The 25,351-nt window shown below is 32.5% G+C and overlaps 1 protein-coding gene and 1 long non-coding RNA gene across 5 annotated transcripts; both read left to right on the top strand.

Annotated features, from left to right (window-relative positions):
- The first annotated feature begins 467 nt into the window (after nucleotides 1-467).
- On the top strand, nucleotides 468-1,527 carry LOC114078584. Its single transcript, XR_003580201.1, has 2 exons — nucleotides 468-759; nucleotides 1,240-1,527. It is a non-coding gene; the product is annotated as an uncharacterized LOC114078584 (long non-coding RNA).
- Nucleotides 1,528-4,977: 3,450 nt separating this feature from the next.
- LOC107029470 (mitochondrial inner membrane protease subunit 2) lies at nucleotides 4,978-19,768 on the top strand. 4 transcript variants are annotated; one of them, XM_027911875.1, is made up of 6 exons: nucleotides 4,978-5,099; nucleotides 16,045-16,247; nucleotides 16,868-17,057; nucleotides 17,144-17,216; nucleotides 18,697-18,859; nucleotides 19,494-19,768. In XM_027911875.1, the coding sequence occupies exons 3-6, from the start codon at nucleotides 16,892-16,894 to the stop codon at nucleotides 19,596-19,598; spliced, it is 507 nt and encodes a 168-aa protein (XP_027767676.1). In that variant the 5' UTR covers nucleotides 4,978-5,099; nucleotides 16,045-16,247; nucleotides 16,868-16,891; the 3' UTR covers nucleotides 19,599-19,768. The 4 variants fall into 4 exon arrangements, with proteins under 4 accessions (XP_027767676.1, XP_027767675.1, XP_015086374.1 ...); XM_027911874.1 differs by lacking the exon at nucleotides 4,978-5,099 and adding an exon at nucleotides 12,818-12,958; XM_015230888.2 differs by lacking the exon at nucleotides 4,978-5,099 and adding an exon at nucleotides 15,273-15,473.
- The last annotated feature ends 5,583 nt before the right edge of the window (nucleotides 19,769-25,351 follow it).

Raw genomic sequence — 25,351 nt, 5'->3', positions numbered from 1 at the left:
CCAAAATTATATATACATTTTCTTTAGGGAAAATTACGTTATCACTCACAATTAACATTTTACATTAATTACGTGAGCTGACTACGATTTTGTATAATTAGCATGTTTGTATATGTTTATTCGTCAAAATATACAAATACATATGTATAATATACAATTATTTAACCTATATACATATAAACTCACCTCTCTCCCACTCTCTCGCTCGCCTCTCTCCTCCTTCTCCCAATCTCGTTTGCCATATATACAAATGCATATGTATAATATACAATTATATAAATATACAATTCACCTATCTCGCTCGCCTCTCTCCTACCTCTCCCTATCTCGCTCGCCTCTCTCCTCCCTTTTCCTCTCTTACTTGTCATATATACAAATTCATATGTATAATATACTTACATATACAATTCACCTTTCTCCCACTCTTTCCTCCCTCTCTTTCCCAGTCTCGCTCGCCTCTCTCTTTCATATGACATTTAGCTATGAATTGTAATTATCAAACTATATCTATAGAGTAATTAGACTATTTTTAAATGGGTATATGTGAAAGTTTCCCTCTTTACACCCTTAGTAGGTTGCTTCAGCCCATGCCCATAGCCCACAACCCATACTTAAATTAGGCCCAAATATTCAATCAGAAATCCCGAAACTGAAAATCAGAAATCCCTAACTCAGACACTAAATCCCATCTCTCAACTCTCATCTCCGCTCGCAGCGCTTCTCACTGGCCACTGCTCAGTGCACGCTCGCAACTCGAAGGTCAGTGCTCATCGCGTCCTAAGGAAATCTTTATTTTGATGGTAAATTAATAATGGAATCCAATAAACTTGTGGCAAACAACACGAGTAGGCAGTAGCAAAGCAGTGCAGCACTCTAGAAGTTGAAGCGCAAAATCTGTTAGCATTGTTAGAGATTTTTGAAGTGAAAGAACAAAAGAAATTGTTAGATACACATTAAGAGCAAAATCTGATGAAAACCCATGGCAAGAATATGAAAAACATGTATCGCGTCCTCTAGATGTTGTATTCTATAATTGAAGTGGTCTTTGATAAATTGTGCCAGCAGAATTCAATATTATAGTCCATGTGGACACCTCCTTATGTTGTTTCTGAGTTAGAGCAGATGCTAGTTTATAAATAAGTTAATGTTTTTATTGTTAATTGGAAATTAAATATAGTCTAATTTTCTTTAACCATCTTTTTGCACTATTGTTTGATTTGTGATTGGCCTTCATTTCAGCTCTTTATAAAGAGAATAACAGCCTTACCAGGTGACTTGGTCAGTACCCCCCTTATGATGCAGTAGTGATCCCTGAAGGACATTGTTGGGTTGAAGGTGACAATCAGGCGTGAAGCTTGGACTCAAGATCCTTTGGCCCTGTACGTTACATAATACTCCATATTCTCTTGCTAATGAAGATGAATTTAACATAGAAAGAATCCAATATACTTTGTAAAGTTTATTTCTCGAACTAAGATGATTTATTTTTGATCTCTCTATATGAATAATCCATCAATTTGTGGAGTATCTCTTTATGGAACTCTCTGTATGAATAATTCATCAATTTGTGGAGCATTCGAGATCTTGATATCTTTATGAAATTTTTGAGATGCTTTTAAAGAGAATTAAGTATCCGTTATATATGAATAATCCATGAATTTGTGGAATATTCGAGATCCTGATCTCTTTATGGAACTCTCTATATGAATAATCAATCAATTTGTAGAGTATTCGAGATCGTGATCTCTTTATAAAATTTTCGAGATGCATTTTTAAGAGAATTTACTAATTTGAGTTGAATACAATTTGTAGAGTTCCAACTCGATTGAACCGCATCTTTTAGAGTCGCAAAATTTTATTGTCTACATTCTTACAATTGTATTTCTAAGTACATCTAACATAATATCTCTTGATTTAATTTAGTTAATTGTGACAATTTCACCAATAACTAGTTGTCTAACAACAGTATATGACTTCATCAAAGATGTCAATATTTTTTATGAAACATAACACTCTCAATCCTTCTTATTATTGCTTGACTATTGGGATGTATATATATTATATATAAATGTCAAAGATTTTGATCAAATTAAAATATTTTTCAAGTAAGTTTGGATTTAAAAAATATTAATAATACAATTTTTTGATGTACGTTGATAAATACATTTTTTTCTTTTAATTTTACTTGTTTATCATTTCAAATATAGATATTTCAATTTTGCTTATCACTTTCAACATATCAAGAAAAAATAATTTTTTTCTTCATAATTTGCCCTTAGCATTAACCACTTAATTTCTAAATCATTTTTCAAGACCAATATTAAACATTAATTAGTAAGAATAGTACGATAAAATAATTAGACCAATTATTTTTGTATTAGTTAATGTTTCAAATCCAACTATAACAACTAAAATTAAGCATAAAAAGTATATTTTATAAATATGCCAAATTTTATATAAAAAAGAAGTAGTAATCATCCCACCACCATTTTAATAGGAATAAAATAATCTTATAATTATAACTAATATCTCAAATCAAATATGAATGGACTTTTTATTATAATCCTTTATGTAAATACACATACACAGAGTGCCGCACAGAAAGCCCTAGCTGATGTAAAAAGTCCCTTCATACCTCACTTGAAACCCTACTTGTGGTTTGTGTTGTTATTCTCCATACGCGGCCAGGGTTTTAGCAAAGCTCAGTAAAGGTTAGATCTAATGTATTTTGTTGAATTTTGTTTCATATTATATGATATTGATGCGAAAATCCGGTTATAGATTTGTGTTTTGATACAAATTTGTGAAAACGAGTATGTATTTCTCTAAGATTTGTTTATTGTATGTTGATGATATGAGATTGAATTTTGTTTTAGATCGATGAGAAAATCTGGTAATAGATTTGTGTTTTGTTACTGATATGTGAAAATTAGTATCTATTTCTCTTAGATATGTTCATCATGTTGATTATATGAGATTGAATTTTGTTTCAGATTGTATGATATTGATGCGAAAATCTGTAATAGATTTGTGTTTTGTTAGTAATATGTGAAAACTTGTATGTATTTCTCATAGATTTGTTCCATCATGTTGATGATATGAGATTTGAATATTTTTGTGACTTTCGGTTTAAGTTGAGGCTAAATCGTCATAGATTTTTTGTCTTTGTTTTATGTTGAAAATATATGATTTGTATGTTCATAGGATTTTCAGTTGAAGTTATAACATAGATATGGACGATGATCCTTTGTTCAAGTTTGGCAACAAAAATGAAAATCTAGTGTTGATTTTTTTAGTGGACGGTGGATTTTGGTTTTGGGCTGACCTAATTTTACTTTGTTTATTTTGGGCCTTGAGCTCATTATTGGCCCATTAGAAATGGAAATGATAATAATAATATTGGGAAACCACAAAATTAGTGGTGTTGAATGTTTGATTTAATGTTTAATTTTGGTCATTGTTATGTTATTTGGTTAATTTCACCTTCATTGTACAAATTATTTTAATGTCAAATTAAAATATTTTTCAATTAAGTTTGGAGTTAAAAAATATTTATAATACAATTTTTTGATGTACGTTGATAAATAAATTTTTTTTCTTTTAATTTTACTTGTTTATCGTTTCAAATATAGATATTTCAATTTTGCTTATTACTTTCAACATATCAAGAAAAAATAATTTTTTTCTTCATAATTTGCCCCAAGCATTAACCACTTAATCATTTTTCAAGACCAATATTAAACATTAATTAGTAAGAATAGTACGATAAAATAATTAGACCAATTATTTTTGAAGATGCACATTTGGAGATTCGACAATCTCAATTTTCTTAAATGTAGCAACATACCTAACTATGAGAACTGATATGGTAGATGTAACAAAGAGGAAGGAACTGTAACAGTTTGTATGACTAGTTTTCTTGCACAATACTTTACTTACTAATTATCGTTAATACTAGTGTTCCCAATCATCAAGTATAAAAATTACGTCAATCATGAAAATGTTCAAACATTTTTGGTAGTTGCATTATCTTATCGAAATTCAAAGCAATATTTGTTTACAAAATTTAAAAAAGAAAAGTTTCAAATGTATATAATAAAGTAATTAGTTTCCCAGTAAATGTAACTATGTTTTATTTACATAAAAAGAATAGCCAAAAGTTATAAGAAATGCACACTAACTATACACTATTGCTAGGACGGGGTATAATATGGTTAAAATCGAAAAAATTGACCGAACGATGTTTTAAAATTTTGATTTTGACGTTATTTCGTTCGCTTTCGATTTCATATTTCAATATTTCAGTTTTTCGATTTTCAGCTAAAAGAATCAATTAACCAAAAAAACCAAAATTATATATACATTTTCTTTAGGGAAAATTATGTTATCACTCACAACTAGCATTTTACATTAATTATGTGAGCTGACTACGAGTTTGTATAATTAGCATGTTTGTATATGTATTATTCGTCAAAATATACAAATACATATGTATAATATACAATTATTTAACCTATATACATATAAACTCACCTCTCTCCCACTCTCTGCCCTCTCTCGCTCGCCTCTCTCCTCCCTCTCCCAATCTCGTTTTCCATATATACAAACGCATATGTATAATATACAATTCACCTCTCTCGCTCGCTTCTCTCCTACCTCTCCCTATCTCGCTCGCCTCTCTCCTCCCTTTTCCTCTCTTGCTTGTCATATATACAAATTCATATGTATAATATACTTACATATACAATTCACCTTTCTCCCACTCTTTCCTCCCTCTCTTTCCCAGTCTCGCTCGTCTCTCTCTTTCATATGACATTTACCTATGAATTGTAATTATCAAATTATATCTATAGAGTAATTAGACTATTTTTAAATGGGTATACGTGAAAGTTTCCCTCTTTACACCCTTAGTAGGTTGCTTCAGCCCATGCCCATAGCCCACAACCCATACTCAAATAGGCCCAAATATTCAATCAGAAATCCCTTAAACTGAAAATCAGAAATCCTTAACTCAGACACTAAATCCCATCTCTCAACTCTCATCTCTGCTCGCAGCGCTTCTCACTGGCCGCTGCTCAGTGCGCGCTCGCAACTCGAAGGTTAGTGCTCATCGCGTCCTAAGAAAATCTTTATTTTGATGGTAAATTAATAATGGAATCCAATAAACTTGTGGCAAACAACACGAGTAGGCAGTAGCAGAGCAGTGCAGCACTCTAGAAGTTGAAGTGCAAAATCTGTAAGCATTGTTAGAGATTTTTGAAGTGAAAGAACAAAAGAAATTGTTAGATACACATTAAGAGCAAAATATGATGAAAACCCATGGCAAGAATATGAAAAACATGTATCGCGTCCTCTGTTGTTTTTTTAATCATTGAATGTAAGTATGCAACTATGTGATTATTTGTGTGATTTATGAACTGTAATGTACTGCTTCTTTCTGGAATTATGTTATTTATAGGCAACTCTGTTGACGTTTGTGTTAAATAAGTATTCATGAAGTAGTGTTGAGTCATGAGTCTACTGTCTTATCATATTTTATTTTTAGTTATTGTTAGTGTACATCTGTAGGCACACTTGTGGCTATTTTTCGGTGCATTTGTATGTAGAGGACATCAAAACATTTGATCCTAATAAGGCTTACGGTAAATTAGTGACTACCATCCATCCTTGATAAGTATAAATGAATTAACTTTCTTTAATTTTTGCCACTGTTAATTAAATTTGGTTAAACCGAACCAAACCGAATTTATTTCAATTTGGTTTGGTTTCACATTTTTGCCAAACCAAAAAAACGAACCAAAATTTACAAGACGAACTGACTGAAAGCCCAGCCCTAATCTCTGCACACCCTGTCTGTTTATTTTCTCTGCATTTTGTGTAGCGATTTTAGTTTAACTTCTTTGCTTCATTACTTCTTATTTGCCTTTTTTTCCGGCTTTCTCAAGTGTCCTCAATGGTGATGATTGATTTTTCGCAAGCTATTGTTATTGATTGTTGGAGTCTTTTTTGTCTTCCTTTTAAGGCGTTACTATCATCTTATATTGTAGTATGACGAGTGAATAAGAATCAGGAAAAACTGCTAGCATTATCTATTAAGGAGAACTTTTCGTATATGTGTGTGTATATATATATTCTTCAAATTCATTGGAGATATGCGTTGTTTCCAAGTACTATCATTCTCAACTAATTTAATTAGATACTAGTTGTACTTGAAGATATTTTGCTAAAGATATTGTATCTATTTAGTCGAATTCAAATTAGAAGCTATATATTTTTTATGGTCTCTATCAGTGCTATAGGTGCAAGGTCAAACTGCAAGATTGTGAAGTTAATCAGATTGATCGATGATAAATCGGAAATTTATGTCGGTTACAAGTATAATCATTATATGTTTCTTGAGTATTTCTCTAGATTCGTCGATAATTGTTGCAGTAAAAATAAATGAAGCAAATCAACAATCCTGGATTCATTTTCCTACTAACTTGACAAGACTAGGAAGGATATTGCAAAATTCAAATAGGGTAACACCTGAAGTTGTACTGATGGTGGTTGCAATATCTGGACATGAAGTGAAAGAAAGTTTAAATAATATGGATGTGTGATCTGAGTAGTAGTAGTAGTAGTACCAATGCCACGAATAGTAGAGTGGTCATCATAACTAGATGGACAACGGGATGGTGGACATAGAAAATGTGTGGTAATTGATGAAGTAGTTTCTTGAGCCATAGGTTTTTGAGATATTTTTCTGATGTAACAATATTTTTTATGAAACATAACACTCTCAATCCTTATTATTATCGCTTGACTATTGGGATGTATATTATTATATATTAATGTCAAAGATTTTGATCAAAGTAAAATATTTTTCAAGTAAGTTTGGAGTTAAAAAATATTTATAATACAATTTTTGATGTACGTTGATAAATAATTTTTTTTCTTTTAATTTTACTTGTTTATCGTTTCAAATATAGATATTTCAATTTTACTTATCACTTTCAACATATCAAGAAAAAATAATTATTTTCTTCATAATTTGCCCTTAGCATTAACCACTTAATTTCTAAATCATTTTTCAAGACCAATATTAAACATTAATTAATAAGAATAGTACGATAAAATAGTTAGACCAATTATTTTTTATTAGTTAATGTTTCAAATCCAACTATAACAACTAAAATTAAGCATAAAAAGTATATTTTTGTTGTAAAATCAAGATTATAAGAAGAAGACAAGAGAAATAGATGTAGGAGAAGACTTTCTTTTATTCAAGTACATATAAGTTTCATATGTATATATTATAATAGTGAATGAACAACCCTATTTATAGAGTGAGAAATCATTCCAAAGGTCACCATATTAAGTATCATAATAAATAGATACATACTTATCCAAAAAGGTTCATGTAACCTAGTGAATATGAATGGTTGTTCATGTACTAACTTTATGGACTATCCACTTATTTAATGGATTTATAACACTCCCCCTTGGATGTCCATAGATATTGTGCCTCGTTAAAACCTTACTAAAAAAAACCCTGTGGGAAAAAATTCTAGTGAAGGAAAAAGAGTACACATATCTTTTGATACGCATTATTTGCTGCCTCATTAAAAACCTTTCTAGGAAAACCCAATGGGACAAAACCTAGATTAAGGAAAAAAGAGTACAGTGCGTATTTTACTCCCCCTGATAAAAACCACGATTCAGATGGTAGTTTTCGCATTCCAATTTTGTGAACCATCTTCTCAAGAGTTGAGGCCGGTAAAGATTTAGTAAATAAATCTGCTGGATTATCACTCGAACGAATTTGTCGCACATCAATATCACCATTCTTCTGGAGATCATGTGTGAAGAATAATTTTGGTGAAATGTGTTTCGTTCTATCTCCTTTTATAAAGCCTCCTTTTAATTGAGCTATGCATGCAGCATTGTCTTCAAAGAGTATTGTGGGTATCTTGACGTCACACTTCAAACCACATCTTTCTTTGATAGAATGTATTACTGATCTTAACCATACACATTCTCTACTTGCTTCATGAATGGCTATTATCTCAGCATGATTTGAAGAAGTAGCGACAATAGACTGCTTCATAGATCGCCATGATATAGCAGTACCTCCATATGTGAACAGATAGCCTGTTTGTGATCGAGCTTTATGTGGGTCAGATAAATAACCTGCATCTGCATGACCAACAAGATCTGCACTATCTTTGTTAGTATAAAACAGACCCATATCACTAGTTCCCCTTAGATATCGCAATATATGTTTAACTCCTTTCCAATGTCTTCGTGTAGGGGAAGAACTATATCTTGCTAACAAATTAACAGAAAATGCTATGTCAGGTCTCGTAGCATTAGCAAGATACATAAGTGCCCCAATTGCACTAAGATAAGGTACTTCTGGACCAAGAGGTTCCTCATTCTCTTCTTGAGGTCGGAATGGATCCTTACTCACTTCAAGTGATCGGACAACCATTGGAGTACTTAATGGATGTGCTTTGTCCATGTAAAATCGTTTCAAGATTTTCTCAGTATAGGCAGATTGATGGATGAAGACCCCGTCTACTAAATATTCTATTTGTAGTCCAAGACAAATTTTTGTCTTTCCAAGGTCTTTCATCTCAAATTCTTCCTTTAGATATTCAATTGCCTTTTGAACCTCTTCTGGAGTTCCAATGAGATTAATGTCATCAACATAAACAGCAAGAATAACAAATCCCAATGTTGTTTTCTTAATAAATATACAAGGACAAATGACATCGTTTATATAACCTTGTTTTATCAAGTACTCACTGAGGCGATTATACCACATGCGCCCTGATTGTTTTAAGCCATATAATGACTTTTGTAATCTGATTGAATATATTTCCCGAGATTTTGAACTACATGCTTCAGGCATTTTAAGTCCTTCTGGAACTTTCATATAAATTTCATTATCAAGTGAACCGTAAAGGTAAGCTGTAACCACATCCATTAGACGAATTTCAAGATTTTCATGTACAGCTAAACCGATGAGATATCGAAAAGTTATTGCATCCATAACAGGTGAATATGTTTCTTCATAGTCGACACCAGGTCGTTGAGAGAATCCTTGTGCAACAAGGCGTGCCTTGTATCTTACAATCTCATTTCTCTCATTTCTTTTTCGTACAAAGACCCATTTATAGCCAATTGGTTTAACATCACTAGGCGTTTGGACTACTGGTCCAAAAACCTCACGCTTAGCAAGTGAATTCAATTCTGATTCAATTGCTTCTTTCCATTTTGGCCAATCATGTCTTTGTCGACATTCTTCGACGGATAGAGGTTCAAGATCCTCATTTCCTTGCATAATGTTAAGTGCAACATCATATGCGAAAACATTATCCACTATGATTTTTGATCGATCTAAACTTATCCCATCACCTGTAGAAGAACTTATTGAGAGTTCTTCATTTACTTGAGTCTCGGGTTCACTGATTTCTTCAGGAATATCAGGATTAATCAGATCTTGAATTTCTTCGTGAAATTCTTTTGTAGTGTCATTTTTTGTACTTCTTTTTCTAGGATTCTTATCTTTTGAACCCAATGGTCTACCACGCTTCAGGCGTATTTGTGATTCAGAAGCTATGACACTTGTAGATGGTCCTTTTGGGACGTCGATTCGGATAGGCACATTTACTGCAGGAATATGTGACTTTGTTATCCTTTTTGAATCAGTAAATGCGTCTGGCATTTGATTTGCTATGTTTTGCAAATGGATGATCTTCTGGACCTCTTGTTCACACACAGGGGAGCGTGGATCAAAATGAGATAATGACGAAACTTTCCATGCAATTTCACTTTTAAGTTTATTTTTCTCTCCCCCTAATTGCGGAAAATTTGTTTCATCAAATCGACAATCTGCAAATCTTGCAGTGAATAAATCTCCCGTCAATGGCTCAAGGTAGCGAATTATTGAGGGTGAATCAAACCCAACATATATGCCTAACCTTCTTTGAGGGCCCATCTTGGTGCGCTGAGGTGGTGCTACAGGCACATATACAGCACATCCAAAAATTCGAAGATGAGCAATATTTGGTTCATGACCAAATACCAATTGTAATGGGGAGTATTTATTATAATGAGTCGGTCTGAGACGAACAAGTGATGCTGCATGTAAGATAGCATGACCCCAAACAGTAGTAGGCAACTCACTTTTCATAAGTAGAGGTCTTGCTATCAATTGTAAGCGCTTAATAAATGACTCAGCAAGGCCATTTTGAGTATGAACATGAGCTACAGGATGTTCAACTTTTATCCCTACCGATACGCAATAAGCATCAAAAGCTTGGGATGTGAATTCGCCAGCATTATCAAGACGAATTGTCTTAATGGGATAATCTGGAAATTGCGCTCTTAATCGTATCATTTGTGCCAATAATTTTGCAAACGCCAGGTTGCGAGATGATAAGAGGCACACATGAGACCATCTTGAAGATGCGTCTATTAGGACCATAAAATATCTAAACGACCCACTAGATGGGTGAATAGGTCCACAAATATCCCCATGTATTCGTTCCAAAAATTGAGGGGATTCAATGTTAACCTTCATTGGTGATGGCCTAGTAATCAATTTGCCTTGGCAGCAAGCAGCACATGAAAACTCATCATTTGTAAGAATCTTCAGGTTCTTTAATGGATGACCATTTGAGTTTTCAATGATTCGTCTCATCATTATTGATCCAGGATGACCTATTCGGTCATGCCAAAGCACAAAAGTCTTTAAGTCAGTAAACTTCTGGTTTACGATAGAGTGTGCTTCAATCGTACTTATTTTTGCATAATACAGGCCAGAAGATAAAGTTGATAATTTCTCCAATACATATTTCTGGTTTGAGACAATCTTGGTAATACCAAGGTATTCAACATTCATTTCATTTATTGTCTCAACATGATATCCATTTCGGCGAATATCTTTAAAACTTAACAGGTTTCTTGGGGATTTAGAAGAGAACAAAGCATCTTCTATGACAAGTTTTGTCCCCTTAGGCAGAAATATAGTAGCTCTTCCGGAGCCTTCTATTAAGTTTGAATTACCAGAAATTGTAGTAACATTTGCTTTTCTTCTAAGCAAGTAGGAGAAGTATTTCTCATCTTTGAATATGGCGTGCGTTGTTCCACTATCAATTATACAAATATCTTCATGATTGATCATTGAGGTATCCATATATTCTTCAAGATAAAAGATATAAAAGAAATAAACATTATAATATTATTACTAAACAAAAACAATACACAACCTTTTAGTTATTTACAAATCTAGGAAAACATATTCATACTAGTTCATATAAACGACGAAAATGAAATATATTTATATTATCACAGACCCATCACCTATCAGGTGATCTATCTTTCCTTCGGGGTTCTCAAAGAAATCCGCTACATCTAGATGCATGGGTTCAACAGTATCTTCCGTGATAAAGTTGGCTTCTGCGTTATTTTTCACCTCCTTCAGGGAAGCTTGATATAACTCAACCAGGTGCCTTGGCGTACGACAGGTACGTGACCAATGTCCTTTTCCTCCACATCGATAACATTTGTTGTCTGAATTTTTCTTCTGCACTACGTCATGTTTTTCATTCTTCTTTTTACACTGCTGGTGTTGAATGTTATTATTTAGTGCAAGACGATCACCATGATTGAGATTTCTTCCTCGACCACGACCACGGCCACGACTGGGGCCACGACCTTTTTCACGCTTAGATTGGTGAAAATTTGCCGTATTTACTTCAGGAAATGGCATAGAACCAGTAGGTCGACTTTCATGGTTTTTCATCAGTAAATCATTATGTTGTTCAGCAACAAGGAGATGTGAGATTAATTCGGAATACTTTTTAAATCCCATTTCTCGGTATTGCTGCTGCAGAAGCATACTCGAGGCAGGGAAAGTGGAAAACGTTTTTTCCAGCATATCATGGTCAGTGATATTTTCTCCACATAATTTTAATTGTGAGATAATTTTAAACATAGAAGAGTTATACTCACTGATAGATTTAAAATCTTGAAGTCTCAAGTGGATCCAATCATAACGTGCCTGTGGAAGGACAACCAACTTCAGGTGGTCATATCTATCTTTTAAATTGTTCCACAACACCAGAGGATCCTTAACAGTGAGATATTCCATTTTCAAACCCTCATCAAGGTGATGACGGAGAAATATCATCGCCTTAGCACGGTTTTGATTCGATGCTTGATTATTTTCTTGGATGGTGTCTGCTAGACCCATCGCATTAAGATGAATTTCTGCATCGAGTGCCCATGATAGATAGCTTTTTCCCGATATGTCTAGAGCAAGAAATTCAAGTTTAGAAAGATTAGACATTATTTAAAAATAAAGGAAATTCTTACCTCCGAGGCTTTGAAAGTCTTTACTTGAACTGGTAGAGACTCGTGCTGATAACGTGTTGTAAAATCAAGATTATAAGAAGAAGACAAGAGAAATAGATGTAGGAGAAGACTTTCTTTTATTCAAGTATATATAAGTTTCATATGTATATATTACAATAGTGAATGAACAACCCTATTTATAGAGTGAGAAATCATTCCAAAGGTCACCATATTAAGTATCATAATAAATAGATACATACTTATCCAAAAAGGTTCATGTAACCTAGTGAATATGAATGGTTGTTCATGTACTAACTTTATGGACTATCCACTTATTTAATGGATTTATAACAATTTTATAAATATGCCAAATTTTATATATATATAAAAAAAGTAGTAATCATCCCACCACCATTTTAATAGGAATAAAATAATCTTATAATTTTAACTAATATCTCAAATCAAATATGAATGGACTTATTTACACATACACAGAGTGCCGCACAGGCCCTAGCTGATGTAAAAAGTCCCTTCATCCTCACTTGAAACCCTACTTGTGGTTTGTGTTGTTATTCTCCATACGCGGCCAGGGTTTTAGCAAAGCTCAGTAAAGGTTAGATCTAATGTATTTTGTTGAATTTTGTTTCATATTATATGATATTGATGCGAAAATCCGGTTATAGATTTGTGTTTTGATACAAATTTGTGAAAACGAGTATGTATTTCTCTAAGATTTGTTTATTGTATGTTGATGATATGAGATTGAATTTTGTTTTAGATCGATGAGAAAATCTGGTAATAGATTTGTGTTTTGTTACTGATATGTGAAAATTAGTATCTATTTCTCTTAGATATGTTCATCATGTTGATTATATGAGATTGAATTTTGTTTCAGATTGTATGATATTGATGCGAAAATCTGTAATAGATTTGTGTTTTGTTAGTAATATGTGAAAACTTGTATGTATTTCTCATAGATTTGTTCCATCATGTTGATGATATGAGATTTGAATATTTTTGTGACTTTCGGTTTAAGTTGAGGCTAAATCGTCATAGATTTTTTGTCTTTGTTTTATGTTGAAAATATATGATTTGTATGTTCATAGGATTTTCAGTTGAAGTTATAACATAGATATGGACGATGATCCTTTGTTCAAGTTTGGCAACAAAAATGAAAATCTAGTGTTGATTTTTTTAGTGGACGGTGGATTTTGGTTTTGGGCTGACCTAATTTTACTTTGTTTATTTTGGGCCTTGAGCTCATTATTGGCCCATTAGAAATGGAAATGATAATAATAATATTGGGAAACCACAAAATTAGTGGTGTTGAATGTTTGATTTAATGTTTAATTTTGGTCATTGTTATGTTATTTGGTTAATTTCACCTTCATTGTACAAATTATTTTAATGTCAAATTAAAATATTTTTCAATTAAGTTTGGAGTTAAAAAATATTTATAATACAATTTTTTGATGTACGTTGATAAATAAATTTTTTTTCTTTTAATTTTACTTGTTTATCGTTTCAAATATAGATATTTCAATTTTGCTTATTACTTTCAACATATCAAGAAAAAATAATTTTTTTCTTCATAATTTGCCCCAAGCATTAACCACTTAATCATTTTCAAGACCAATATTAAACATTAATTAGTAAGAATAGTACGATAAAATAATTAGACCAATTATTTTTGAAGATGCACATTTGGAGATTCGACAATCTCAATTTTCTTAAATGTAGCAACATACCTAACTATGAGAACTGATATGGTAGATGTAACAAAGAGGAAGGAACTGTAACAGTTTGTATGACTAGTTTTCTTGCACAATACTTTACTTACTAATTATCGTTAATACTAGTGTTCCCAATCATCAAGTATAAAAATTACGTCAATCATGAAAATGTTCAAACATTTTTGGTAGTTGCATTATCTTATCGAAATTCAAAGCAATATTTGTTTACAAAATTTAAAAAAGAAAAGTTTCAAATGTATATAATAAAGTAATTAGTTTCCCAGTAAATGTAACTATGTTTTATTTACATAAAAAGAATAGCCAAAAGTTATAAGAAATGCACACTAACTATACACTATTGCTAGGACGGGGTATAATATGGTTAAAATCGAAAAAATTGACCGAACGATGTTTTAAAATTTTGATTTCAAGATTATTTCGTTCGCTTTCGATTTCATATTTCAATATTTCAGTTTTTCGATTTTCAGCTAAAAGAATCAATTAACCAAAAAAACCAAAATTATATATACATTTTCTTTAGGGAAAATTATGTTATCACTCACAACTAGCATTTTACATTAATTATGTGAGCTGACTACGAGTTTGTATAATTAGCATGTTTGTATATGTATTATTCGTCAAAATATACAAATACATATGTATAATATACAATTATTTAACCTATATACATATAAAACTCATCTCTCTCCCACTCTCTTCCCTCTCTCGCTCGCCTCTCTCCTCCCTCTCCCAATCTCGTTTTCCATATATACAAACGCATATGTATAATATACAATTATATAAATATACAATTCACCTCTCTCGCTCGCCTCTCTCCTACCTCTCCCAATCTCGCTCGCCTCTCTCCTTCCTTTTCAACTCTTGCTTGTCATATATACAAAATACATATGTATAATATACTTACATACACAATTCACCTTTCTCCCACTCTTTCCTCCCTCTCTTTTCCAGTCTCGCTCGCCTCTCTCTTTCATATGACATATAACTATAAATTGTAATTATCAAACTATATCTATAGACTATTTTTAAATGGGTATATGTGAAAGTTTCCCTCTTTACACCCTTAGTAGGTTGCTTCAGCCCATGCCCATAGCCCACAACCCATACTCAAATTAGGCCCAAATTTCAATCAGAAATCCCTAAACTGAAAATCAAAAATCCCTAACTCAGACACTAAATCCCATTTCTCTATGTCAGTCGTCAGTCCTCACTCGACTTGGAATAATAAGTTACAACTTACACAGCAGCCCGGCAGCCGGTTGTCTCTCAACTCTCATCTCTGTGCGCAGCGCTTCTCACTGGCCACTGCTCAGTGCGCGCTGGCAACTCGAAGATCAGTGCTCATCGCGTCCTAAGGAAATCTTTGTTTTGATGGTAAATTAATAATGGAATCCAATAAACTTGTGGTAAACAACACGAGTAGGCAGTAGCAGAGTAGTGGAGCACTCTAGAAGTTGAAGCGCAAAAAATCTGTAAGCATTGTTAGAGATTTTTGAAGTGAAAGAACAAAAGAAATTGTTAGATACACATTAAGAGCAAAATCTGATGAAAACCCATGGCAAGAATATGAAAAACATGTATCGCGTCCTCTATATGTGTATAAAAAATTCTTTGTCCAATATATGTATAAAAATTTCATGCTTTCTGCTGGTTCATTGTCAAATGTGTGAGACTGTCCGAAGTGCAAGGACTAATTTGGAATTTGATTTAGCTGATCATTCTCCGCTTCAAATTGTTGGGCTCATGCTAGCCGCATCTAGTATAAGTATATAACTAATAAAAAGGTCGATTAAGTATAAGAATTACAGGCCTGGACTAATATTCACGGAGAAGAATTATTTTCCCTAATAGTATCTTAAGGTAGAAATAAATATAGTACTAAAAAGTAACTGTTTGAATTATTTATCTTTTAACTTTTTTTTTTTCTCTTTATACTTTAATGTAGAGATTGTGTTAGTTGATATGCTTGTTGACACAAGCCCAGCAAACCAATCCACTGGCTTTGGCAGGCCCATTTAGAGTCCATAATAGGCCCAGATCGGTCTATCCTTCTACCGTCATTCTTCATCAGTGATAGCCATCATCGGCTGCCGGAGCTTTCGTCGATTTTTGTTTCTTTCTCTCTTCTCCAGCGTCTCTATATCATCTGTATGTCTCACACTTCCCCTCAATTTAGTTAATTCATGCAACATTGAAGTTATTATGATATGTTTGCAATAATTTTTCTAGAAAGACACAACTTAAATAGAGCAGGGAGCATAAAGATGAGTTATATAGCTGACGCTCAATTATTTTGATTGTATTTGTTATTCAGCAGGCGTCTATTAGAGGATTGGGTAGGAGCTAGTTGTAAAAGTTATTACCTTTCAGGAAGAAATAATAATAAGAAAAGCTTCTGTTAATAGCTGTGGATTTAACCTTTTTCTAGAAAAAATATTGATGGGTTTGCTCAATTCCTAGTGATTAATTAGCGCTAGATTCATGCTAAGATACATCACACATGGTGCCAGATAATATATGCTCCTTTCTGTTGGACCAAAATTACATTGCAGTTGCTACATTGCTGTTCTTGTGGGGTGGGATAACATGGGCCTAAACAGACTGAATGGATATAGGGGTTCATCCTGACTAGTTTGGGATTGATGAGAAGTTGATTGAAGTCTTTCACACTGTTAAGCACTGCATATTTTGAAATAGGATTGATTACATGCTTACTTTGGAAAGACATCTTTGCTGATTTTTTAAAATATCTTCTTGGGTTTGAACAGAGTGGCAGATGATTTAGGCGGAATATGGGAACTGTGAATTTCATTTGGAATTTAACTAAGAATTATTTCACCTTTGGGCTCATAGGCCTTACCATCTCTGATCGTTATGCTAGTATTGTTCCTGTTGGTGGCATTTCAATGTCTCCTACATTTAATCCACATGATGACAGTTCCATGAGATCCTTGACTCGTAACTACTCTTTTTTATCTCTTTTATGTTCTTAAAGTTTCGTGCTGCTGCATGGATGAAACTATCAGCTAGTCATTATGGTGCAGGTGACTTTGTTGTAGTGGAGAAGCTTTGCCTAGAAAAATACAAGTTTTCCCTCGGCGATGTGGTTGTCTTCAGGTAACTCTTGACAAGCTACCCCAAGCTTGTTTTTTTGTTGACTCAAGTAACCGCTTGACTGGTCTACATCTTATTTAAAGATTTTGTTGATTCACTCTATGTTGCTGCTCGAACTCTCCAAAAGAGTCAATGAGTGCGGTTCGGATCCTCCAAAAGTAGTGCATTTTTAGAGGATCCGACACGGGTGTGGCAGCTGTTTTAGAGAGTCCCCACAAGATATCATTTACTAACCTGGTTGGAGTATGACTTAAGTTACTTGTGGATGTTATCATAGGTGGTTAGTCAAGTTTAATTGTTAAGACTTTCGGACCTTACAAATATGTTTGTACTGTTTGGGATGAGAAATATACTTGGTCCACACTTCTCATTTTGGAAGGTTTGATACTGCATCTGACCATGGAATAGATATTCTTGGTTCCAATGTTGTACATCAAAATTCCCGACTTTTGTCTTTAGATATCGTATTTGCTGATTTGGATACCTTACTTTTAATGATAAGTCCCATTGTGACAGAGAATAGGGTTTCATACTTTATGTTTTACTCTCTTGACATAGCTGGTGTTACTAGCTCATAGATTTTCAATGACATCTTGTTCATAGATTTCAATGGCATCTCCTGCTACTAAAAAACTTCTCTGAATTGAGTATATGTTCTTCCATCCATAGTTAGTATGACTAAAGCAAATCCAAGGCTTTGAAAAGTTACTAGTGGAAAAGCATACATATATATATTATGATTTTATGGAGAATTTCTCTTGAAGATAAATCGAAAGAAAGATCAAAAGCTCTGTTGTTTTTAATACCTTCTTGGTGGAATATTCATTTTTTGTTCTTTTTTCTTTGATAACCGTTGTGTCCGGGCCAGGTTGCGTGCACCTCAACTAATACTCGTTTTTCATTCTTGAAAGAGTAAAGTGCATTAGAAACTCGACTTTGTAATACCTTAAGGGCCTCTAACACATATTGTTCTTCTTTGAATGTCATGCTCTTGGTGTCATTGGAAAAAAAATAATATATCAATCAAGATGTCCTGCTTCCACTCAGTTGTTGAGCACTGGTAACTTGTGCTGGATTTCAGATCCTGTTTGACCTGGAAAACTATCTTTTTGTCAGTAATCAGCTTTTGTTCGATATTTTGGCCCTTCCCATCCTTATACGGCCCTCTCGAAGTCCTCTCTAAGCAGCGACTTGTGAGATATTTGTTTTTCAACCAGTGGTAAAGCCTAAGTATCAGGTCATCTGATATTATACTTCTTAGATGTTGTATTCTATAATTCAAGTGGTCTTTGATAAATTGTGCCAGCAAAATTCAATATTATAGTCCATGTGGACACCTCCTTATTTTGTTTCTGAGTTTAGAGCAGATGCCAGTTTATAAATAAGTTAATGTTTTTATTGTTAATTGGAAATTAAATATATTATAATTTTCTTTAACCATCTTTTGCACTATTGTTTGATTTGTGATTGTCCTTCATTTCAGCTCTCCAACTAATCATAAAGAGAAAAATATAAAGAGAATAACAGCCTTACCAGGTGACTTGGTCAGTACTCCCCCTTATGATGCAGTAGTGATCCCTGAAGGACATTGTTGGGTTGAAGGTGACAATCAGGCGTGGAGCTTGGACTCAAGATCCTTTGGCCCTGTACGTTACATAATACTCCATATTCTCTTGCTAATGAAGAGGAATTTAACATCGAAAGAATCCAATATACTTTGTAAAGTTAATACAAGGTTACGTTAAGACGCTTTAGCTAATGTAGTTGACATACAAGATCAATAGAATTGGCAATCATATTGGGATAAATTGCTAAATGCTGCATTATTTGACCCTGCCTCCTACTCACTTGTGAAGGGGTGAATTTAACTTTTGGACATCCTAGTATGAAGTGTTAAACTTCCCGTTTGTGTGAAGAGTTGGTGATTTATATCTATGTTCATTCTACTTTTGATGAATCGCTTAGTACGTGTGTCTTAAGATTATGTGTCCAGCGAACATACAGCTTCTTGGATGAAAACTTAGGATCCCTACCTTTGCATATGAATAAATTGATCTTTTGGACTTGTTTTGTCCAAAAGTTACTTGCTCATTCCATATCCTAAAGTAAAACATAGATTATACCCTGTCAATGCTATATCTTATGTGGTGCGTAAGAAAGGAGAGAACGAATGGAGTTCTGAGAGTGAGAATGTTAGTGTGAGCTTATCTGTGTTTGTAATAAGCTTTCGTCTAGCTCAGTTGATTAGTTTGATTGACTTGAAAAAACTTTCTTTTTCAGATCCCTCTTGGTTTGGTTCGCGGAAGGGTTACCCATGTTGTGTGGCCTCCTCACCGGGTTGGTAAAGTTGATCGAATGACACCAAAGAGCCTAACACCTTTCTAATTGTATTTTGAGTATATCATAGATTTCAATTTGATTGATTTCAATTGTATTATAGCCTGCATAATCATTGTTCTTTATACAGAATCAAATGTTTCAACTTTCGACTATCACATTATTGTATTGTTGTTTGCAGCTCCTTTTGGGCATGACTTTGCACTGTTACCTTGTTATTTGCTATATTCTCGACACTGTCTCCTTTGTACATGGATTTGTTTGCACTTGTACAGAGGGTCTTTCGGAAACAGCCTATTATTTCTAGAGAATTATTTGATTTATCTAATTAAACAGCCACAATTGAAAAAATCAAATGAGAAAGTAAACAAGAAACAGTGCAAAAGAGATGAAAAACTGCTGCACTTTTTGTATTTTTGCTACTTCAATTTGAACTAATAAAACTGCTTATAAATAGGCTTATCCTAAAATATTAGAATCTAGTCCATAATCACTAATTAACCTCACCAGCCAAAATTAGAAAGGGTTTATCCTAATAACTGATGAAGATCTTGTTAAAGTAAAATTTATATTGTGAAATTATTTTTAACATCAGTTTATATAAGTTAAAGTATTTAAGTATGGAGAATGTAAATACATTTCACTTTTAGATTATTATTTTTCTTGAGAACCTACCACTAAATTGGGTTTTGATTTAGACGATATTTGAGTAGTGAAATTGTATCCACTATCCACCATGAAAGAATAATGAAATTTTTGAGTGGATTGGACAGGTGGATTAAAAGAGTTTAAATGAATTAGTAAATATAATTATCAGAAACGAAAAATGTCATGTAAGCTCCACATAAATTAAGGTGGAAAATGAAGATTTTATTGCGGTAAAGATAAATATACTGAAAGATATGAAATTTAACTCCGTAGGGATACATATCATTTTGTCTTGGAGTACGATGATGAATATGATCCTAAAATTGAATGAAAAGAACAAATATGTAGAAAAATATAACAAAAGATATATATAACTTATTTGTGAAAATATAAGGACAAATATGACTATTATTAGTAGTTTATAAGGATAATTTATGCTACATTTAAAGCATGGAGGCCTTAATAATTTTATTTGAACTTTTTGTCTTTTATTAAAAGACTCCGCTTTAGATAAAATCATACTTTCATGCTTTTTTAAAATTATTATTTTACAATATATTTCTTATTATATTTGATATCGACTATAATATAAATCCTAGGTATCCTAAAAGAATGGATAGTTTTAGCTCTACTATGGGGTCATTAATTTCATCTAAGCAGTGTCAACTAAGATTCTAACTATATTAATTATTGGGTCAATGATTTCATTATGTAGTGGAATTTTAATTGGTAACGCTTAGGCAGAGAAATTAGTCTTGCTTTGTTGAAAAATATAACAGATAGAGAAATTATGGTATCAAAATAATAATACAAGAATTAGGATAAATATTATAACAATAATAGATATATATATATATATATGTATATATATATATATATGACCGGTTTTTTGACCAGATCCCCCTAAAAACCGTACGTGCGGGTCTCCCCACATGCGGCTCACGCCATTCGAGGTGGCCCAGCNAAAGCTTGAAGATAAGTTTTGTACTCAATTAATTTCTCAGTCCCTCTAGTCGGGTGGGCGCCGGCCGGTTTTTCGACCAGATCCCCCTAAAAACCGTACGTGCGGGTCTCCCCGCATGCGGCTCACGCCATTCGAGGTGGCCCCGCCCAGCATTCATTCGCAAATCCTGTAGTGAAATTGAGACTGCTCAACCTCGGAAGCTAATTCGCGTGTAGGCAGCGCTGTCTGTCGTACCGTTGACTCTATCTATTCATGGAATTTTCTTTATTTCATTTTCTATTTTATACAGGCTCGCTCCCTCTTTTTCCAAGAATTCATCCACTTCCCCTTACTCCATAGGGCCTTCTCTAATAGGGAAAAGCCTTCCATTTCCGTCAAATGACCCGGCCTCCCCTGGCTCTTCCACCGTCCGGGCTCCCTTTCCTCCCTATGGTATGCTCCCCCGGCGCAGGCCTACCACGCTTCGCGCCTGCGGCGGTTTCGCCAGACGGTCTTTGCCAGTAGTGCCATCCTCCCCGCTGGCTGTATGGGCGGGTTGTCCCTCGCTGCTGCGTTCTTTTAAGCTNATATATATATATATATATATATATATATATATATAATAGACACTGTCCTAAGAAACTATTTCAACAATGTGAAATATTTTCCCACGATTAAAATAAGTCTTCTCTAAGTAATTAGAGGATACATGAATCACACAAATAATAAACACTATTCCCTCTACCTCTAATTATTTGTCCATTTTCTTTTTTAATTGTTCCTAATTACTTATCCATTTTGACAAATCAAAAAAGGACAAAACATTTCTACCTAGTATACCCTCAATTAATTAATTTGGAAAAAGATAGAACTTGTTGAAAATTTTTAATTTTTCTTTTCATTTATAATTAATAGAGGTAAAATTATAAATTCGCTATATTAATAATCATTTTCTGAATAGGTATATCAACTTAAAAATAAATAAGTAATTAGGGACATCAAGTCAAAGAGAATGTTTGAAAATTGGCTTAGTCTTACTGCTTCACTTAGTTACATTTCCTCAAAGACTTCATCAACTTACATGTATGAAAGTTTAGGCCTTGAAACTTGGAGAAGAGAAAAACATTACTTGGAGACAAAGGAAATTTATATTTGGAGGCAAAGGAAATTAATACTTGGTGATTAAGTTTATGATGTATGCACATTAGTCATCAACTTAATGACATACATACTTATGTCATAAATTAAAATAACTTAAATTAATTTAAAATATTCAATATACATAACTTGTCATATCATTAAAAATTTGAGCGATTAGTTTTAAGGATAGTATAACTTACATAAATAACTATTTTTAGTGTTATTAGATTGAAATAGCTATAGTATCAAATTTAAAAATAATAGCTACACTTTGTGTTATAAAATGGCTATATCCATATATATGTTGTGTTTTTAATACAATAATATATTTTAATTAATTTTTCATTAAATAAGATAAATTAGTTAATGTAACTGATAAGGTTTTTTTTCAGCCCTTAAACCCACTAATTTGGCACTTTAAGTATATAACTGACCACTACGTTTTAGGATTCTTATCTATTTAAAAATAAAAATTATGTTTGCTCTTTCTTCTTCAATTGACGAATAAGAAAAATACAATTCAATGGTTACCATCACTGTTTTGACCCGACATTTCAGAAAATGGAGTAAAGATTGCTATGTTGAATATAGCATTGACAGGATAGCGTTGAAGGAATATGCTTCGTATTCTAATTTATGACTGTATGTATATTAATGAAAGCTTATTTTTTTGTGAAAAAAATAATATTTCTCGTATTCAATTGATTATGTATTCATTCATTTAAGTGTTTGATGTATGTATACTTTCGTATAGAATGTATAAATGAAATAAAATTCGGAAAAGGGCCTAAAATACCCTCAAAGTATTCAAAATGGTACAAAATTACCCTCCATCCACCTATTGGCTCCAAAATACCCTTTCCACCCACCTATTGGGTCCAAAATACCCTTGTCATCCACCTTTTGGTTCAAAATTGACCACTTATTTAACGGTTTTATATTTAAACTATTTAAATATTTTTTAAAATACGTGGTGCTCAATTATTTGTTATAATTAAACTTATTAGTATAATTTATATATCTATCCATTACCCACCCATTACTAATTAAATTCCTCTTAATAAACCCGTCACATTATTAATGCAAGCTACTGCCAATTGAGTGTTTTTAAAAATTATAGAAGTAAATTATCATACATTCAAGTGGCTAAATAAAAATCACCGATAAACTTAAAAGTCTAACTATGTTTATCTTAATTATTCTTAAGTCTCAATTATGTGATGATACTTCATAGGTAACTTTTTTTCAAAATAATATATTAAAGGTTTTAAAACAAATCATAAATATTTATAAAATTATATTTAAAAAAAGTGCGTGAATTAATTCGGGATGTATTACTTGTTTACCTTTAATCATAAATTTCTAATTCAATTTTGAAAGAAAGTGTCCTCCTAAATAAGCGGCTCAACCTAAATTAAATTGGGGTTTCGATTCGGACTCGAATAATTTTGGATGTCATTTTCAGGAATCTATAATTTCATTGTGTTTATGACGATTTTGATATTATAATTGGATCATTAATTGAGTGAGGTTTAGTTAGTAATGAGTGGGTAGTGGGTTGGTTTATAAATTATACTAATAAATTAAAATTATAATCAATAGTTGAACGCCAAGTATTTTAAAAAATATTTAAAGAGTTTAATTTTAAAACAATTAAAAAAGTGATCAATTTTGAACCCAAAGGTCGATGACAAGGGTATTTTGGAGCCAATAGGTGGATGAAAAGGGCATTTTGGAGCCAATAGGTGGATGGAGGGTAATTTTGTACCATTTTCAATACTTCAAGGGTATTTTAGGCCCTTTTCCGAATAAAATTTTGACTCTAGGTTATCCCATCAAGTGATTACATTTATTTCATAAGTGATGAAGGAAAGACCTATATCATATGTTTGGAAAAGAAGACTTGCAGTTGCAACAGGTTTCAAGTTGACGGAATATCGTGGGCACATGCGTTAGAAGGGTGTTGAACAAAAAAAACATTCTTCCACATGAATATTGTTCAGTCTACAAGCCAGAAATAATATTCTAAACATATAAAGTGCATGTATATCCTCTTTCAAAGTGAATGAAATATATATACCTGAACACATTGTTACTAAAGTTGTGTTGCCACAAAAATATAAGCGACCTCCGGGAAGGCCAAAGAAGCAACGGGAGAAGTCATTTAGTCAATTAAGTTAAAGAAAGAGTACGAGTTCTTGTGGTACATGTGGACAACGTGGTCATAATAGGCAGTTCATGTCAAACTCCAACACGGAATACATAGGACCTGATACATCCCACTATTGAAGTCTTCTTTTACTTAATTATCATTATGCCGAATAAATGAATAAAAATTTCTTATTTGCCTTTTAAAATATATGTTTTTCTGTTTTCTTGCTTAATTATAAATTAACTTGAATGTTATCTACTCAATTTGATATTATTAATATGTATTGACACACTCAAACTAGTAATAATATGTGAATATAGTTATACTTGATAATATATTGATGAATACATATATAAAACATGTACTTTGATTAATATAACACACAACCTACAAAAATATGTAAACGCTTACATATTACTTTGGTGTATAATATAGATCACTTTAAAAACATATAATAGTGTAATTATTATCAACATTTATCATATATTTATCATTATTAAAAATGTAAGTATTCAAATTTCTTTAAGTAATAATTGACAATAAATAAATATAGTAATACTTTCGTATATTTTGACATAAAAAGGACTCTAGCATACATTCATACTATTGAATATGTTGATAAAAAAATACATACAGCTAAACAGATTAATTATCAAAAGTAGATATCCAAGTGTTTATACATATATGCATCCATCTCTTCCTACCATTATATGCAATATTTTTTTCAATAAAAAATTTAACAAAGTAGCTATCAAAACAGTAAAGCAACATGATCATATATAAATAGAAGAGTTGATAAATTTTTACAAAAAAATTAATAATATTAGTTTTAACCATAAGATAAAAGTTCAAAACTAACTAGGTCAAGAAACTAATCAATCCTAACAAGTTGACTATTATCGATTTTTGTGGGTGCCT

This window comes from Solanum pennellii, chromosome 9, assembly GCF_001406875.1.
Source record: "Solanum pennellii chromosome 9, SPENNV200".
NCBI lineage: Eukaryota > Viridiplantae > Streptophyta > Magnoliopsida > Solanales > Solanaceae > Solanum > Solanum pennellii.
This window is presented reverse-complemented; position numbering and strand designations above follow the sequence as displayed.

Coding starts and splice junctions, on each gene's coding strand:
- LOC107029470 (XM_027911875.1), top strand. CDS start 16,892: ATGGGAACTGTGAATTTCATTTGGAATTTAACTAAGAATTATTTCACC. Junction 17,058..17,143: donor TTCCATGAGATCCTTGACTC/GTAACTACTCTT, acceptor ATTATGGTGCAG/GTGACTTTGTTGTAGTGGAG. Junction 17,217..18,696: donor GGCGATGTGGTTGTCTTCAG/GTAACTCTTGAC, acceptor CCTTCATTTCAG/CTCTCCAACTAATCATAAAG.